The 18,911-nt window shown below is 39.5% G+C and overlaps 1 protein-coding gene across 2 annotated transcripts in view; it reads left to right on the top strand.

The window, feature by feature from the left end:
• The window catches only part of GABRA1 (gamma-aminobutyric acid type A receptor subunit alpha1), a 51,529-nt gene extending 34,215 nt beyond the window's left edge, over nucleotides 1-17,314 (top strand). The window contains exons 8-10 of one of the 2 annotated variants that reach the window (XM_037141743.2): nucleotides 5,983-6,135; nucleotides 10,702-10,904; nucleotides 14,471-17,314. In XM_037141743.2, coding sequence (XP_036997638.1) covers nucleotides 5,983-6,135; nucleotides 10,702-10,904; nucleotides 14,471-14,782 — 668 coding nt within the window. In that variant the 3' untranslated portion in view covers nucleotides 14,783-17,314. The remainder of the gene's footprint in view (nucleotides 1-5,982; nucleotides 6,136-10,701; nucleotides 10,905-14,470) is intronic. The other variant, XM_037141744.2, reaches the window with a different exon arrangement.
• The last annotated feature ends 1,597 nt before the right edge of the window (nucleotides 17,315-18,911 follow it).

Here is an 18,911-nt window from a genome sequence, read left to right as displayed (position 1 = left end):
GCGGCTGGCATGGGAGTAAAAGGCAGAAAACTGTACGTGAACAAGAATTTAAAAAATTTTAAAAAGAAGTAATTGAAAAACTTAAAAGATGTAAAAAATAAATTTGAAGAAAATGCACACAGCAAAGGGAAGGGCCTTAGGCTTTGCAGTGAGAAAGGAGCAGCCTGGATTCCTGGTCCTGCCCCTTAGACGAAGCCTTGTGACTTTGTGGAAGCCACTTACACAATTAGAAACTTTGACCTCTTCTAAGAACGAGGGTTCGATAATTTCCCATTACAGATGAGATAACATAAAACACCGATCACAGTGTTATATAATGCTCAAAATGTATGTAGTGCTTGTAGTCATAGTCCTGAAAATATCACAGAATAAAGACAATACTGGACGTCTTTCTCCTCACAAGTTAGCTGGAAAAGATATTAAAATGAGCAGCGTTGACTCTTTAAAAATGGAATGCTATTAAGAGCTGGCTATCGTGGCAGGCACCAGAGAGTCGCTGATAGACAAGGCAGTGATCTTGCTCTCATGAAGTCTAAGGGAAGACAAACATACACACTATAATTATCCAAATGGGCAGTAAGTGCCGGGGTTGACATTTTTGTGAGGGCAGGAACCATATCTGTTTTTTGTAAGCCTATCATTTACTATGGTAGCTGAAACAGAGGCGGCACTAAATGAGTGATAAGTAAATGAGTCCAGCCTAGGCTAATCAAGGAAGGATTGCTGCAGGATTTGACTTTCACTTGTTAATCTGCCTTCGTTGGGAGCCAAATAACCACTGTTTTAGATGCAGGACATTCAGAAAAACAGACATAGAACTTTTCATCAAGAAATTCCCCATCTATTATCAGAGAATGGAGGTTGGACCTCTTAGGAAAATAGTAATTCAAGTGCAGTAGTATGCATGCAGTAGAAGTATTTACAAGCCACGACCGTTACTCAGAGGAGAGAGTGCCTTCATTCTAGTTCTAGCATTAGTGACCTTGATGTGTCATTGTGTCCCTTCTTTATGTCCCAGTTCTCATGTCTACAAAATGAGCAGCTTAGTCCGATGAACTTGGAGACCACTTTCACTCCGGCTTCCAAAGGGTTCAGCCTACCTGCACTCTAGTTCCCCAGAAAAGATGCACAGTTACAAATAGGGACAATGGGTGAGAGACACACCCAACTCACCAGCCCCAAGCTGGCTGGACCTCACAAATTTGGTCCATTAAAAGTCCTTATATTGTGCTAGAGCCAGCAAGGTTATCTGTACAAAATCAAAGCTTTCTCTTCTCATTTCAGGTGGGGGGAGGAGAATAATGACCAAATTCTCAAATGTGAGAGCTTAGTTTGGTGCACAGATTCCACTTCACCATACGACATAGAACTTTACTTCCTCTGGATCCAATTTCGCTCATCAGAAGTCCATCTAGATGGGTTTTGTGGGGTTTTTTGGTAAGGTCTTCACGCCCATGTTTTCCATTTCATTGTGGAGCCCAGAAAACATGGAGAGAAATGGCATTGGGTGCTGCCGCCTCCGTTTCTGCCAGAAGACCAGGAATGATGGCAGGAAAGGGCATACACGTTGAGAATGATCAAACAGAGAACATCTTCCACTTCAAAATCTCTGTGGGGAGAGGATCAATTCAGATCGGCTTTTAGAAGGTCACAAGGTGTGGCTCCCCTGGCCTGCCATCATCACACATGTGAGCATGCGCACACACACCGCCAGTGACCCCGGGCAGGTCCGAACGCCCACTTCTGTGACACAGGAACAAACTATGTGAAGCTCAATCCAATACTTGGATTTTTAGTTCTGCAAAAACACATCAGAGGCCCAATCTCCTTCTTGGAGTCTGACGTCAGATTTACGCAGACGGTGAATCGAAGCCAGGTCTTACACGAATGCTCGATTCTGCTTTACAAAATTAAATTCCCATTTCCTTTCTTCTACTCCCCTTAATTTTGTATTGTATTGTATCGGAAACAATGTCACATCTAACTTAGAAGCTTCCCTCAGGGTTACATGATTTGCAAGGGTATTTGAATTTCAATTCTTCTGGACTGTTGGATTAGAGGAAAGGAATTTGACATGCTTATTGCATAAGCAATGAATATGCATAGTCTTTTATTTCAATTTAAAAGACCAATTTTTTGTGGTGCTTTCTTTTCATTTTTAAATTATTACAACATGATTTTGACTTTGCTGCCTTTTTGTTTCTTTGTTCAAACATTTTTTTTTGCCAAAAGTTAGATTTTGTTTAATTTAGGAAGATGATTTTTAAAAAGATTTGTAATTCTCCTATTCTTTCTCTAACTATTTTTAGTGAGGGAGTGGTTTATAAAACAAATATAATGTCAAATAATCGCTCTTCAAACCACCCAAATCATATTCTTTGAGGAATCTTCCCCAAATGTCATACTGTGAACAAGGTTGATAATGGAACATGTGTAGACCCCCCGTCCTGCTGACCTTATATGAGAGACGGGATTTTTCTGTGAGCTGATGGTACTTTGCAGGCCCGCCTGAAGGAAGGACTGGGAGCGACAACCGTGCCCCTGGGAGGGTGAAGTGGAACATGACTGTGTCCACACAAGGCTACATTGTAGCAGCGTCCTGACAAAATGAATTTTGTGCATTTTTCTCAAATTTAAATCACTTATTTTTTTCAGATGACCTTGGAGACATCACCCAAGGTATCTTCAGTAAATGAAATAAAATTACAATTGACCACTGAACAACCCAGGGGTTAGGGGCATCGACACCACGCATAGGGAAAATCCACATATAACTTTTGACTCCCCCAAAACCTAACTACTATTAGCATACCATTGACCAGAAGCCTTGCTGGTAACATGAGCAGCCAATAAACACATATTTTGTATGTTTTATATGTTAGATACTGTGTTCTTACAATAAAGTAAGCTAGAGAAAAGAAAATGTTATGAAAAAAATGAGGAGAAAACACATATACAGTATTTATTGGAAAGCATCTACATCTAAGTGGACCTGCTCAGTTCAAACCCATTTTGTTGAAGGGTCAACGGAAGTTAACATTTGATTGACCCTTCAGAAGAGAGATGCTTAGGGAGGTCCGTTTCGGTGAGTTCCCCGTGAGCCTCAGTGAGTCCCTCTGCACGTGGGCAGGTGTTAAATACTCTGAGTGCATGAGGCTGTGCTGCAGCCAAAGAACAGGCCCCCTTCACAGTTCAGGCTTTCTGCCCACTGAGGCTTTAAGCACATGAACGGGAAAATTTAAAGTGTGAAATTTTACTCTAAATATAAAGAGGAGCTATAAGTAAATATGCAGTTACTTATTACTGATCTTTAAACGGCAGGTGTACCATTAATAACAATAATGAAAGCATACATGGATGTATGAATGATTCCCTACTATAGAGAGTAAACACATTTCTTCTATCAATATGTCTACCAATTCTAATTGGACAGAAAAACGAAAAAATGGACAGAGGAACTAAAATTTATCTTGAAACTATTTTTCCCCTTCTTTATGTAAAACTACTGAGTAGCATGATAGTAGAGCCCTTCTTCTTTATTCTTCCCCAAATATGCTACTCACTGTTTTATAGATGATAAAATGAAGGACTGGAGAGTAAAGGGAGCTGCCCGAGGCCACATAGTAAGAAAACAGTACATCTGGGTGTTGGAACCAAATTCATTTGCCTCTAAAGCTAATAAGCCCTCTTCTACAGTATATTCCTTCCTATGCCAGTATAATCCAGGAGCCTGTCAATGAACAAAACAGTCACCAACAGAAGATGTCAAACAGACAGTTCTGTAGGTGAGGATACTGAGATGTATTTGTGCTGAGACATGAGACACGGTGCTGAAATGTGCGGAGTCACGGGGCGCGGAGTCTTGAACACAGGTTAGGGCCCTTGCTTGTTAGCGTTCAACACTGCAGACATTGCTGATTGTCACACCAGGGGCAGTGTTTGCTGGTGAGGCCAACCAGGTGTGTGGCGAAATATCTTATAATATACAGGACAGTCCCCACAAAATTAAAAAAAAAAAAAGAAGAACAAATAACTGGTATGAAATATCAACCGAGCTGAGGCTGGGAAACCCTAATTTAAGATATTTACATATGCTCTGAAAAGATCACTCTGACAACGAAATTTAGAAACAAAATGGAGTTAGGCTGGGACAGTTAATAGGTTGTTAGAAGAACCTAGAGAGGAGATAAGAGCAGGGACCACAAGATAAGAAGAGATAGACTGAGAGATACTGCCAGGTGAAATTAAAACGGTGATGATCAACTGATTTCTTGCTCTCTTTCCAAAGTCCTAATTCACATTCAAGGATTCATTCCAGGTTTTTAGCCTGAGTGAACAGACAGAGGACAGTGCCATTAATTAAGAGAGAGACAAAAACTGGAGAAGCAGCACCACTGTTAACGGGCATTTATTTATTATGAGAAGGTTAACTCATGTCAGTTATCACAGTTACTGAGTGGCATTAGTGAAAAATCAGCATCTATGAGATGTCTTATAAGTACTTCAAAATATAGGTTGTGATTTTGAAGGCCATGTCACTTAATGTAGAAATGGCACCTATCTGGATAAAAATGACACTGGGAGAAGAAGGAAAAGGGAAAATTTCTTATTAGAGTCCCCCAAAAAGGAGAAAGAAAGCGGAAGCTAGAACTATGTAAGGAATATCTACATTTACTTGGCAGAAAGATGGAGATTACTAACTGACAGGGGAAAAAAACTCAAAAACCTCAGTAACTACTCTCAGATTGAGGTAATCAATGAATTTTCAAAATAAACTAAAAATGAGAGATAAAAAGAGACTGTATATCAAGAGAGTGCTATCAAAAGGGTAGGGGCAGTCTGCATGGCTTAATTCTTACTACTGCAAAGAAGGCAAGCAGCCAGCTTGAAGAGCGAGGTCTTCTTTAGAGGTCTTCAGCTAGGGATGAAGTCACGGGCAGTTCTGGCCACATTATAGGGGCCAGTCTGGATGGCCATGGTCAGAGACAGAAATGTCAGGTTGAGTAGGAAAAAGTTTGAAGTTGAATGGAAGGGGGAAGGGGGAGGGTAGAGAAATGTGAATACCAAAGAGAGTAAAGTTTTCTTAGCAAGAAAACACCTATTTCTCTCTCACTCACTTATAATGAACTAAGCGTATAGTTAGAGTGAATAAAGTTAAAAACTGCTAAGTTGTAATTGTGTAATTGTGTAAGAGTTGTAATAGAAACAGTGGTCCAATTTCTAAAAATCCCTCCTGCAATTTGGGTTGTGTGTCTATTGCTTTGGACCTCTACACAAAATCAGACTTCGGAGTATATGAAGACCACAGAGAGCCTAGCTAGTCTACCGTTTCTCAGACCGGGCTAGGAACTGGGTCGAGTACAAAAGCTGGCCCCATCTCAAAGAACAGTTCGTGTATCTAGGTGGGATCTGAAAAACCGTATGTCTCAAAACCTTCCCAGGCGAATTCAAAATGTATTTTGACCAACACTGGACTCTGTCCCACTCTTTTCATGTGGAAGGATCAGGTGAAGCTGAGCGACTTGCCCAAAGTCAGAGAGCTCCCGAAAGGAAGTGCCTGAGCTACAACTCTGCTTGGCCTCCAGAGCTCCGTCATGGTCTGGAGGTCATGGTCATGGTCATGGAGGATCTGGTCTGCTCTAATCCACTGGTGTGTGTCCTCAGGATCTAGCGCACTGCCCTTGTGGTCGTTAAAGACAATCTGTAAATATACGCTCTTAAATGTATGATGGACCAGGACTAGGATGTAAGACGATCCGTGACACCCTCCCTACCTCCTGCTCACCCTCGGGCCATTTTGGTGTGTTTTTTAAAGGTGGTGGTGGTTGTTTTCTTTTCTGGATAAAAGCTTTTCAGGAACCAGATATCACCTGGAGGAAGCACGTGTCTAATCTCCAGGTCTTCGCTGTTGATAAAAATAAACCTTCGAGATGGACTTTTATTCAAGGTCAAATTGCTCAACCTTGCTGTTTCTCCCTCTAGGAGAATATGTTGTTATGACCACTCATTTCCACCTGAAAAGAAAGATTGGCTATTTTGTTATTCAAACATACCTGCCATGCATAATGACCGTCATTCTGTCCCAAGTCTCCTTCTGGCTCAACAGAGAGTCTGTGCCAGCCAGGACTGTCTTTGGTAAGTGCCAGTCAAGACGTGCATGCGAGGGTCTGGAGGGCAAGTCACACGGGTGCCACTTGCAAAGAGGATGAAAAAACAATCATGAATTAAAATATGAAGTTAATACGATAGAAAGATTCACAGACTTACCATTTGCATCAGGGTATGGTTTTTAAAAATTGTTTCCCTAAATAGCAAGCTGCTTCAGTGCATGCAAATGGATGGGGTTAATGCACTTGATTTGATATTTGGGGGGATAAATGGAATGAAGCAGGCATAAAATATATCCTACTAGATGAAAACACACACATGGAAACATTCATATTTAAATCATACTTTCAGAATACATAATCATATATTCGCATATTTTTTTGAGAATCTAAGAAAATATCACCACAACTACTTCCTTACATATATGAAAGCAGGGTTTCCTTACGTCCAGAGAGACCATCAATGACCATGTCATATGATAGACAGTACAGGAATACCTCACGTATGTAGCAATGCATGTACTTCTGAAGAGTTACAAATACGTATTTTTTCTGTTAAAAGGGTTTAAATGCCTTAGATGCTTCAAGTTAAAGCAATCTAGTGGAAAACTGCTTAAAGGGTAATAGCCTTTTACTAATAGGAAAATCAGCCCCTAATTTATTATTTTGGAAATTTGTGCCCATACAAAGGGTATGTCCTGCCTGTATTGTTAGTATACTATCTTAGTTGTACTTTTCAGACTGATGTAAACAGAAGGCTCCGTTACCATAAACTTATTCACTCCTTCCTTCACTCGCCGCATTTCTATTTGAAGCCCACTATCAGCTGGGCCCAGAATGCAGCAGTGACCTCACACTGCTCCCCTCATGGTTACAATCTGGAGCTTAAACTTCAAATAACAATAAAATCATGCATACTCCCTATTGAGTACTTTACAGAATTCCCATTCTATAAAATAAACCAATAGTTTATTATTTAACACCCAAAAAAAGCCTCTGTACTGTTATTATTACCTTTGTGTCATAGACAAGAAAGCTTAGGAACAAGAGATACACTAAGATGCTCAAGGTCGGAAGCTAGTAGGCAAAGGACCCAAACCCTTGGACCCAGACACGCTGCGCCCCTGCCAGCGCTACCCACTGACGAAGCGTGCACTGGGGCTGCTGGGGGCCATGTCGTTCGTTTGTAAATAACTACCACATATTCATCGGTGAAAGGTGCAATTCCCAAGGCTCATTCCAAAAGTATCAGCTAGGCACAGTGCTATATTTAAGACTGTTTACTATGGAATAAAAGCCTTGAGAAGTTTAAAATCTAAATGATTATCCACATGCAAAGATGCCTATGGTATCATTCTTCAATATTATGCAAGGCATGAAAAATTAGTTATCTCAGAAAAAAAGCAAGACCAAGTGCCCAGAAAAGGGCACTGAATGTAGCAGGGTGCTTCCATCCAGGCTGGAAGCCACCAGATCTTTGCTCTGGCAGTAACCTAGGAACACAGCTAAATTAAGGTCCAGAATGGGTCCTGCTGCAGAGCTAAAGAGCAGGTCATTTCGAAGTATTGTTTTCCTGATCCCTGTCTGTCGGTGTTAACTAGAGTTGACACCGCTTGTTAGAACTGAGGGTTGCATTCTTGTCCAGATGCTTCCTTCTGTGCGTAGATGTACCTGAGCCGTTTTTCACTACAATTTTTTTTAAGTTAGAATACAGATCTCTCTGTCTTTTATGTAGAAGGAATTCAGCACCACAGTGAAAAAGGTTTTCCTAAATGCTCTCTTTCCCCGTTCTCAGCCCAACATATCTGATCCTTCCAGTTTGGAAACTTTCTAAAGCATTCTGGACTATTTTATAAATCAAAAATCTTGTGTTTTGAACATTTTCAACAATCAGGCAACTCCTGCCCTTTAGGTAAACACAGCTATTTATCTGTAAACTCAGCTGTGGCCAGTAGTTCTGTTGGTCAAGTTCCATATTTCTAATGTTTGGAGCTCAATAAAATAAAAAAGTACAGTTTTTAAAAGACCTTTAGCCTTTTAACATTTATTTAGTACATGAGTTTCTATTCTTTTTTGTCTGAACTCAACATATTCCTTTGAGCTGTGTAAGATGCCTGAGAGGGTCAAGGGTATTTAAAGAAATACAAAAATAAAATAAAAGTTGTTCTTTTACGACAGTTTACTAAAAGGCATCCAGGCTGCGACAGAGCTGAAGCCTGTTTTATGTCTTAAAATACCACATTCTTGACCTTCGATACTCATACTTGGGGGCAACGTGGTCATGGAATTTTGCTGCCAGACACGTCCAAGTTTTAGGGTCAATCTTCATTTTTCTAAGCTTCACTTGCCTATAAACTGTGAGTGCAATTAAAGTAAAATTGTGCTGCTTAAAAGATTAAATAAAATATGTAAATAGTCAGGCTCAGTACTTGAAACTTAGTAGATGCTCAATACAATTTTCCTTTCCCTTTCCCCAGAGCAGGGATTATAAGACCACACCACACACACACGCATAGACACGACATCCCTCTCTTTACGCTATTCTTAACTGCTTTAATTTATGCAAACATTTGATTTAAGAGCATATATTCCCAAATTATTTTTGACAGCTGCTTGCATAAAGCAAAATTTGGGAAGAAAAAAAAACCCCTGGAATTTACTGTAGCAGAAATTTATGCAAAAGAACTAAAGTTGTCATTAGTAATACTCATCATTTTGCCCTTAGTAAATATCAGGATAAGTGCTAAACACTTAACTACTGTATTGTATTTAATACTCACAGCACCCCTCTGAATTACTTATTGAAATTAATTTATAAGAAAATAATTATTTAAACAATGAAACAGGTTCAGAATTGTGAGCCAATTTTCCCAAGCTCACTCAGCAACTATAGACCTGTGATTTGTAACTGGGTTGTTGTTTCCCAAACACTGACATTTAATTGCCTTGCTCTTTGCTCGGGTTACTATTTTTAGGTACATTTGGGGGCCATTTTCTGGGCAATGTTCTTTAAACCATTTGTTAGTTATGCAATATTAGATAATGCCCCAGAAATTCTGTAATACCTCTGAAGTTCAAAGTGAATCTATTCTTTCCATATTTTGACCATACATCAAACCTATAATTTAATAAGTCTCAATGTTCCTTCTTAAGCCTATCACTTTCTAATATAGTTACAAAAATCATCTACCTTGATATTCATTAAGAACTTTAGAATATTGGATGGCTTAAAGCAGTTTGTAAATACTAGCCACCTACAAACTGTGTAATTCTACTCATTCTCTAAAAATCAATCAAATCATTGACATTAATTTTAGACCCAGTGGATGACTATGGCTATAATTTTTTTTATATCTTTAAAATGTTTTTACATACTATTATTTTGTCCTCAAATAATCTTGTGAATGTGCAGAAGCTTTACTCTCTGGGAACTGCTGGTCAAGAGAATGGAGTCTAACTCATGCTTTTCCAGATGTAGAGACTGAGGTCCCCGGAAGGTAACTCATTTACTCAGGGAATAAATGTGGTGGTGAGTGGTGACGTTCAAGCCGTCACTGGAAGAGGTCAAGACTTTTCTACATCATGCAGCCAGAACCATCCACACTGGATTACTGTGAATTTTTAAATGCATTTCAAGTGGTTTAAAAGGAGCCTTACGATAGTCAAACTATACACTGCATTACATTCCGTAGGCTGATACTATTAATTTGTTAAGTGAACCTTAATGAATATCGTCATTTACATACATATATTATAAATAAACAAAAAAAATAACTGACTTAAAAACTGCTTTGAACATAGGTAATTTTGATCACCAGGGATAGGTTCACAGAATAGGAAGATGAGGAAGCATTAACAGAAAAAGAAAAATTGTGGCCATTTCAGTTACAAATTGTTTAAATCTTGTGTCACTTTTGAGCTGTGTAAACTCAAGCAAATTCCATGCAAAATATTTCAGAAATTTCTTCAAAAGAGTAGCTACCTAAGATTCAGGGAAAAAAATCATACAAAAGCCGAAGAGTGTCTAATGTAACAAAGTAGTGTGCTACGATAACTCAGTCACGTACTGACTATCAGTCATCACGGAACCACTTCTTGGTTTACGCACACACATTTGGGGTACACAGGGGGAACACCCGATGGAAGTGAGGATCTAGAGATTTCCTGTGGGTCTCACAGGAAATGAGACAGTGTCCTGTGTACCCCACGGTCCTGTGTACCTCACTGTCCAGTGACACAGTGAAGATCTGTGCGTTCTATTTCAAAGAGTTGCAGACAGCGAGGGAATATTATTTCCTTTTCTAACCAGGACGCAATGTGCAAGATCCTCTTTTAAAGAAGTTCGTTATTTTACTAGCAGTCGCAACGTAGTTTATCCCTGTAAAGGATCCCCTGCAACGGTGCCATCTCATCAACTGCAGACTGCCCTGTGATGAAATGAAAACTCGTCCAATCCTCACCAACATGGGATGAACAAGGAAACGTGGGCTCCCTCCCTGGTGCTGCTGGCTTCCCTTTGTGCAAGCGGGCCGACCCCCAGGGATGAAATTTTGCAGTGAGAATCTACAAATCCACTTAATTTCTTTCTTCACAGGAGTAACAACTGTGCTCACCATGACAACTCTGAGTATCAGTGCCAGGAATTCCCTCCCTAAGGTGGCGTATGCAACCGCCATGGATTGGTTCATCGCCGTGTGCTATGCCTTTGTGTTCTCCGCTCTGATCGAGTTTGCCACCGTGAACTATTTCACCAAGAGAGGTTATGCCTGGGATGGCAAAAGCGTGGTTCCAGAAAAGGTAAGTGCTTTGATATCCCCTGCGATACAACACTAATGTCTTTTTAAATGTACTGGATGAGATGTTTGAACTAGAGGAAGTGGGTGCAGAATGCAGAAAGAGGGTAACCTGGATTCTTTTTTGTTATGTTACAAAGGTTAAGTGCTGTGATACTTTTGTTATTGTTAACGAGAGGTTACTGAATGGAGAGATGTATAGAGTAGATGCAGAACAGAAAGGACAGACACAAAAGTTAATATTTCTACTCAAACAAGCTTTTCTATGGTCCCTATTGATCTAAGAAGAGTGTTAATAAGCCTGATATTAGGAGCAAATAAACTTACAGGCGCCATTATAATGTTTATAGCTTGAAAATCATAGGCTTTAGGTAACTTTTTAAACCTAATCTCTCTGGTCATAAATATCATTACTACAATGCCTCAGCTGAATTCTGCTCACAAAATGCATGACCTTCCGTATTTAGTGAAGCAATGTATCAGTTGAAACACTCTCTCTTTTCAACACAGAGGTTTGCTTTAAGGAACATAACACAGAGAAGTCACAGAAAAAGGTCTTCACTATAGAAAATTGTCAAGTCAAGAATATCACTGCTCTCCTCAATTAGAACCTATTTTAGAGTGGATTTTAAGGCACAGTTGGAGAGGATACTCTTGAGGACTGAGGGAAAAACACGTATGCCAAAATGCAAGCGAGCCTCAGGGTAACGGGGTGACAGGGAGAAGGGCGAAGTCCGAGACACGGAGACTGTGAGGCATCCAGAAGTAACCCAGGAGGGACCTCTCCCATCTTTCCCAGTGTCCAGCTCCCTCTCTTGTGTGTCGGCCCCTGAAAATGCAGTTCAGGGGTCAAGTGCACTTGGAGAGAAAATATGCGGCCAAGGTGAAGCTCTCTGAGATTTACCCCTCAGCCACGGATGAATCAGAGAGTGTAACACAGGTCTCATTTTGACGTTCCGAGAAGAAGAATCGTACATTTTTTCTGACACCACTTTAGTGTTCTCAGGATAGTTACATTTTCGATCTTTCACAAGGCTCCACTTAAAAACAAAACGAAATTTCCCATAGGGCCATCACATCGTCAAGTGGGCGTATAGTCGTCTGCTTACAATCCACCCTTACGTCGTTAATTGCTGAAAGACGTACCGACTTCTTAAGGTGCCTGGGGGAAGCTCAGCATCTTCAGAAGTGAAAAAGCTCACACTCATTATTTCCTGGTAAGCCAAACAGGCATTTCCAACTGTTGTATTCCACATGATGTAGGGGAAAAACAAAGCACTTAACTTGAGAATCTTTAGTATTGGAGTACTGTGAAAAATTGGCCCCGGGAGAGGTGAGATCTCCACAAACTCTGCCTGTGGAAGGTTATTCATTTCGGTTTATCTAATAGAGTGTCTGTTCCTCACCAATTTTGTGAGACTGGAACCCTTTGCCTCCCTTCAGCACCAGAACGCATTGTACATATTATCAATGGACATAACACACTGTTTAATGTGTCCTTTAATATTAAACTGTCGTTTTTAAAGAAATGGACTCAATAGAAAGTAAGTTTGGCTATTTAACTGTGTTGAAATAAATCATATCAATTTTGTTCAGTGGGACTACAGAGAGAGTCACTTTTACTTAACTACAGAAATTTCTCTCACTCCTCATAAAACTTGAACGATTCTGCTTTCACTGCAAAATGAGTGCATACTTGGTATGAGTGGCCTTATTTTAATGAAGTAATACTAGAAAAAAGAATGATATAGTTTCTTTTTTTAAGTCCCAAAGTATGCGTAAGGATGTAGAGAGATGAAAAAGCCACAGACTGAATGCAGAGCTGGATAATAAATAAGTTAACTGGTTATAATTCCTGGCTATTGTGCCTTGTGAAAAGAACCAGGTCTTCTGGAAGTAATAATTTATTCTGATACGATAACTTAAGAATACAAATTATCCAGAGAGTATCGCAGCTGGTGATTCAAGTTTAGCTGCTCATCAATATTTGGGTGAGATTTCTGCAATGTCAATAACCAGGTTCCAATCCCATGGAATCCAAATCAAAATGTGAGACTGTATGAGACACTGTACTTGAAAATTTTTTAACTGGTAATGTTCTGTACACAAAAGAATGAGAACCATTCGCATAGACTATCGCTTTCCAGCAGAAATATAAATGAACTGCAAATATCAAGCCAGATATATAATTTGAAATTCTCTACTAGCTTCATTTTTAAAGTATACGCCAGTGAAATTAAGTTTCATAATGTACTTTAGCCAATACATCAAAAATATTATCCTTACAACATGCCAACCACACAAAATGTTAAGGAGATATATTGCATTCTTTTTCTCGCCTGCACTAAGTCTTCAAAGCCCTCTGTGTCTTTTACAGCACATCACTGACCAGACTAGGACATTCCACTGCTCAGTGGCCCCAGGCAGCTGTTGGCAACAGTGTTGGGCCACACAGCTACAAACAGAGATCTACTCATTCTTAAAAAATGTCTCTATGACAGAAACCCCCAGAAATATTGCAGTTGTCAATTAATGCATAGATGATACTGATGCGCAGCTAACACTGACCAAGAATGGAATTTGGGGTACTTCTGAATAATTCTGCTTCATCATTTGCCCGCCTGAAATATAGGGGGAAGGAGCAAATAGTAATTAGCTCAGCAATTTACTGCTGAAATGCAAACCACACCCAAAGTCAGTGACCTAAAATACCAGCCGAGTGGCTGGCAGGGACGCCCAGGTGGTACTTCCATCAGTTCAACCAGGGCTCGCTCCTGTGGCTGCAGTTAACTGCAGACCTCGTCAGGGTGACGTCAGGGTGACGTCAGGGTGAGCAGACCCACAGTGGCCTCTCTCAAGTGCCTGGGGCCTGAGGCTGGCTGGGCATCTCACCTGGTCTCTGCCCCTCGCAGTCTAGTCCAGACATCTTCACACGGCAGTGGCGTGTTTCCAGATGCTAAAGGCTGTTTGCAAAGCCTCTTGTGGGCAGGCCCCCCGACCGGAACAGCATCACTCTGTTCAAAGTCACAAGTCCTTTCTAGACTCTGTGTGTGGGGAAATGGACTCCACCTCTTGATAGGAAAACTGGGGAAATATTGTGCCTGCCTTTTTTCCCAGCTTTATCAAGATATAATCGACACATTGCTGTGTAAGTTTAAGTGTACTTAAGTGTACGATGTGGCTGATTTGATACATTTATATATTGTGAATTGATTACCACCATAGCATTAGCTACTATCGCCCTCCCATTACACGGTTAGTTACCACTTCTTCTTGTGGTGAGAACATTTAACTTCTGTTGTGTGGCAACACTCAAGCCTATGATACAGTATTGTTAGCTATAATCTCCACACTGCCCGTGGATCTCCCAAACCGTTGATCGTATAACTGGACATTGTTGTCTGCATTTTGACTTTACCCCAATAATACAGTCCCAAATTACATTTCTTAAACTCTAAATAAAGCACAGACTTAGGTTCCAAGGTAAAGGTCACTTTACTCAGCAAATCATAAACTTGCTTCTCTCACAGTTTACTAAACAAAATGCTTTTCCTTTTTTTCCCCCCACAGCCAAAGAAAGTGAAAGACCCCCTTATTAAGAAAAACAACACGTATGCGCCAACAGCAACCAGCTACACCCCTAACTTGGCCAGGGGTGACCCTGGCTTAGCCACCATTGCTAAGAGTGCCACCATAGAACCGAAAGAAGTGAAGCCAGAAACAAAGCCACCAGAACCCAAGAAAACCTTTAACAGTGTCAGCAAAATTGACCGGCTGTCAAGAATAGCCTTCCCGCTGCTATTTGGGATCTTTAACTTGGTCTACTGGGCTACGTATTTAAACAGAGAGCCTCAGCTAAAAGCCCCCACCCCACACCAGTAGGTCCTTTTATTCACATTCTGTTGTTCAGTCCTCTGCACTGGAAATTGCTTTCTGTCCTCAATGCAGTAATTCCCATCTGCTTTATTGCCTCTGTCTTAAGAATCTGAAGGTTTTCTTATTTCCACAATTCACACAAGAACAACAGGCCCCTGTCGGCCAGCGCAGAGCGGAGGAGAGTGTGCGGCAGAGAGACAGGATGCTGAGAGCCAGCGAGAGGGAGGGAGCTCAGGTAACCACAGAGGAGACAGAACAAGAGAGGGAGGAAGGGGGCGCAGTTCCAAAGATAGGAGGAAAAGGAGAAGCAAAGTCAAACTTAACTATAGAACTCTAGATCATGTGTAGATATATATTTCCAAATATTCTCAAAAAAGAAGATACTGTATATGTCAAAAATATTTTTATGTGAAGGTGTTTAAAAGAGTAAATTATAGATGTCTAATGAAGAAACATTTTCAAAGAATCTATGTCTTCATTGCACAGACTATGGTGGGCTTACATTTTTTGTTTGTTTTTTTAAACTGATGTATAACGTCAATGTTTTTTTTGTTTGTTTGTTTCCAAAGCTAAAGATCCTGTTATTTTTCCTGTTACAAATGCCCAACATGCTATTTTGTTGCTAAATGCTATTTTAAAATTCGTGGAGATTGCATAAGCAAAAGAGCATTTCCTCGCTGTAGGGCACATTTCATTCAATGGAGAGAAATGCTCTAAATACACTACTTCACTATCACCTGAGCTTTTACCACTAGACTTGATGAGGAATCATTTTAACAAAGATATACACACAATAAAAACCAAAAATTAATAAATACAATAAGTGTAAAAGATTCCCTTCTTTATCATGCCTATTTCCAGGTAGCACATGGGCCCAATAATCACTTCATTCCCACTGTAAAGATGTTTTCGAGGGGCAAAAAATATTTTGCAAGCTCTAGAATTGTTGAATGTATTCTTTTATATAATAGTACATTAAAAGCTTTAGATTGAAATTTATGACTAGTGAACAAAAAATAGAGTATTTAAATTATACATGTAAATATACAGCATGAGATTGTACATTTTTTACTTTTTTTAAAGTTGTGTTCTTAAAATATTGTATAAGACTCACCGCTGTTAGCTGTTAGAATGTTAAGTGCTACGGAAATACTTTTAGAGCCTGCATTTAAGATTAGAACAGCTCTTAGGACTCAGATGGAACTTCAGATACATGGGAATAAAGCTCACATCTGTAGAGAAAGCTTGTAACTTCCCACTGTTGTCCGGTGCACAGCAGTAAATCAGTTGCTACCTGCTCGCACACCGCCACACTTCCCTGAATTTGGCTCCTGTCATATAGAAAGAAAATGGGAACGCTTTAATGAGAGCTAGAAAATCAACTGTATAATACTGCTATCTTTGCTGATATCAACTATTCCAATAAGTGTGGTACCATTATGTAGCACCAAATATAAAAACTACATGAAAGAATGTATAGGAAATAGCTTTTACTGGGTAATATTATTACATTTCATTTATACTGTAGCAATATATTTGTAGGTATACTATGTAAGGGCTTTAACTACAAGAGGTCCATTGATACTCCTCATGAAAATTCTAGTCTGTCTCATTCCCTCCCAGATGTTTTAGAGATAAATATTTATGCAGAAGGTATTTTTGAAGTCTCCTTTTGTCTGATAGAGTTTCAGAGATATTTAAGATTAGCATCCAGCACCCACAGGTCATGGTCAAGATCACACATTTAGAATACCAAAACACAAACCTGGCAGCGTAATGGCCAAGCGAGGAAGTTGGGATCCAGGTACAAGTTTGGAGCAATGTTTTTTTCCCCAAAAGCTGCTATCCAATGATGCAGGAAAATACACTGTGTTTTCCTAAACAAACTCTGGTTTTCTTTCTAAATGTGCTTTATTGTTTGATTTGGTCCTGCCGAAATTTCACGAGCTAGGCCAATAAAGGCTGAACCAAGGATGTACATCCTCTGGTATTTTATGTAGATATCATGTATAGAAAATAAAGTAAAATATGGCTCTACCTTCTGTGTTGCTGTTTATCCTGTTATTTTTCGACGTTAATCTAATGTATTTATTGAGAGCACTTCATCTTCCAGAGTCATCAGAGCTTACATTCAGTCTGTACTTTGCTCATTAGATGTGACTATTTCTTATTAGTCTGCTTTCTGCTATGCAGTGACTGCATTTCTATCATTTCTGAGTATGTTGGTACATGTGGATAGTATTCTATTGTATTAATTGATTGCATAATTTATCAAAGGCAAATTATTCTATGTAGCTTTTCTACAGTGCTTTGCTAAACCATGTAATACTAGTTAAGTCTTCCTTGAAAATAAAGTTACACTCTTATAGAGGGGCAGTTCCTGTTCCCAGGAATATTTTTTAAAAGATGACACTGAATGTTGATTGCACATTAGTGCAGAGAAGTGGCAATAAAACCTAATATGAATCGGGGTTGTTTATGGCAGATGCATGTATTGCTTTACAGAGTTTAGCAAAAGCTCTTAATTTTATGTCACACTGTATTCTATTATAATAATAAAGCTAACGTTATTCAATAACAAGATAGAATGCTTGACTCTTTTTTCATATTATCAGTAGGACCTGCCATTTCCCTGTTCTAAAACATTTTCAGGTAACAGCCCCTGGAAGTGTCAAGTGCAAGCAGGAACTTGAGCTACACAGATTTCTGAAGATGTATCAGTGTCAGTAAAATGATCCTAGATGATCAGTTTAAATGAATCACTGAAAAAAAGAAGAATTATTAAACACCTGGTATCTAAGGTTACCGGTAGCACTTCAACTCAAACTTCATCAAATGTAAACCGAACAGAATCCAAATGCTTAAAGGAAAGTAGAGTGTGTTTGTGTCTCTGGTTAATGCAGAAAATCTGTTTTCTGATCTCTGAAGAGACTGGTCCAGTTGCTTTGGAGGAGGAATCTGAGCGTTGTCCTTTCATCTGAAAGCTCCCCCAGAGTTGCTACACTCCTTAACGTTTCTAAAATCATGAAGTCAGATTAAAGTGCAGAATACTTAGAATTACTTGAAAGACAAGAGAAAAGTCATTTAAATAACAGGCATAAAATCACACCTGGTTTCCACAGGAAAAAACACATGAGGCAAAATCTGCAAGTGGCATTGGTGGTCAGGCAAAAGCAAAGCAAACTGCACTTGTACAGAGAAAACACGTGTTTTCCTAAAAAGCTATTCAGGACTTAGCAAAATTAATCATTTTAAAATCTCCCAACTCACCTGACTGATCCAACCTGAATAAAACTGCCATTTGTAAACTAGCTAAACTGGCTCTCCTAAAACACAATGAATGTTGATCACTTAGGCTATCAAACGCCATCCATGCCAATGTTCGCCATAATAATTATCTAAGGAATCAAAATAAGGACGAACTTGGCATTGCTGCTGACCATCTGTTTGAATTTCATTATACCTGTTCATTAAGACCTTCTGTTAGAGTTTTCCCGAAATCTCCCCAGCTTTTGTAAACAAGAACAGTTACCTGACTTGATTACATTGTAGCCATAATTCAGTCACATAAATTAACTCCGAATGTTATTTTACTTTAACCTAAACTAAATTTTGTTAACATCACTGGATCTCTACCCTGTGGTAAGTACTGTACTAGGTGACAGAAATGTAGATAAACATATCATGGCCCTTTTTCATTAAGAAAAATCACAGTTCCGATGAGAAAGGAAGACAATATAAATATTGTGAGAAAAGCGGAAGACACAAGGGGCACCTTGCCATTCTTCATGAAGTTGTATGACTGAAGCTGTAGGAACTGACAATGTCTAAGGGAAAACAAAATACAAGCGAGGTGGTACCGGACCACAAGTCAGTGGACTTGGGGTATCGTTTCAGCCCAGGGAGATTTTAGCCATTTAATTGCTCACATTTGAGACCCGCAGATCTCTCAGGTAATGTGGTAGGTATCAAGGTTATAGAAATAAAGATGACAGTATGCTCTTGGAAAATTCATGACTTCATAGAGAATCCAAGGGAACCTAAAATTACAACACATTGCACAAGAGGTACAACTACCCATAAATAGGGATTTATTATACTTGCCAAGTGGCTTAGTGGGAGTCTTCAAATGCAA

The sequence above is a fragment of the Artibeus jamaicensis genome, unplaced genomic scaffold (genome assembly GCF_021234435.1).
Source record: "Artibeus jamaicensis isolate MK-2021 breed Jamaican fruit bat unplaced genomic scaffold, CSHL_Jam_final contig_432, whole genome shotgun sequence".
Classification (NCBI taxonomy): Eukaryota; Metazoa; Chordata; class Mammalia; order Chiroptera; family Phyllostomidae; genus Artibeus; species Artibeus jamaicensis.
Note: the sequence above shows the minus strand (reverse complement) of the source record. Positions and strands in the feature narration are given on the sequence as shown.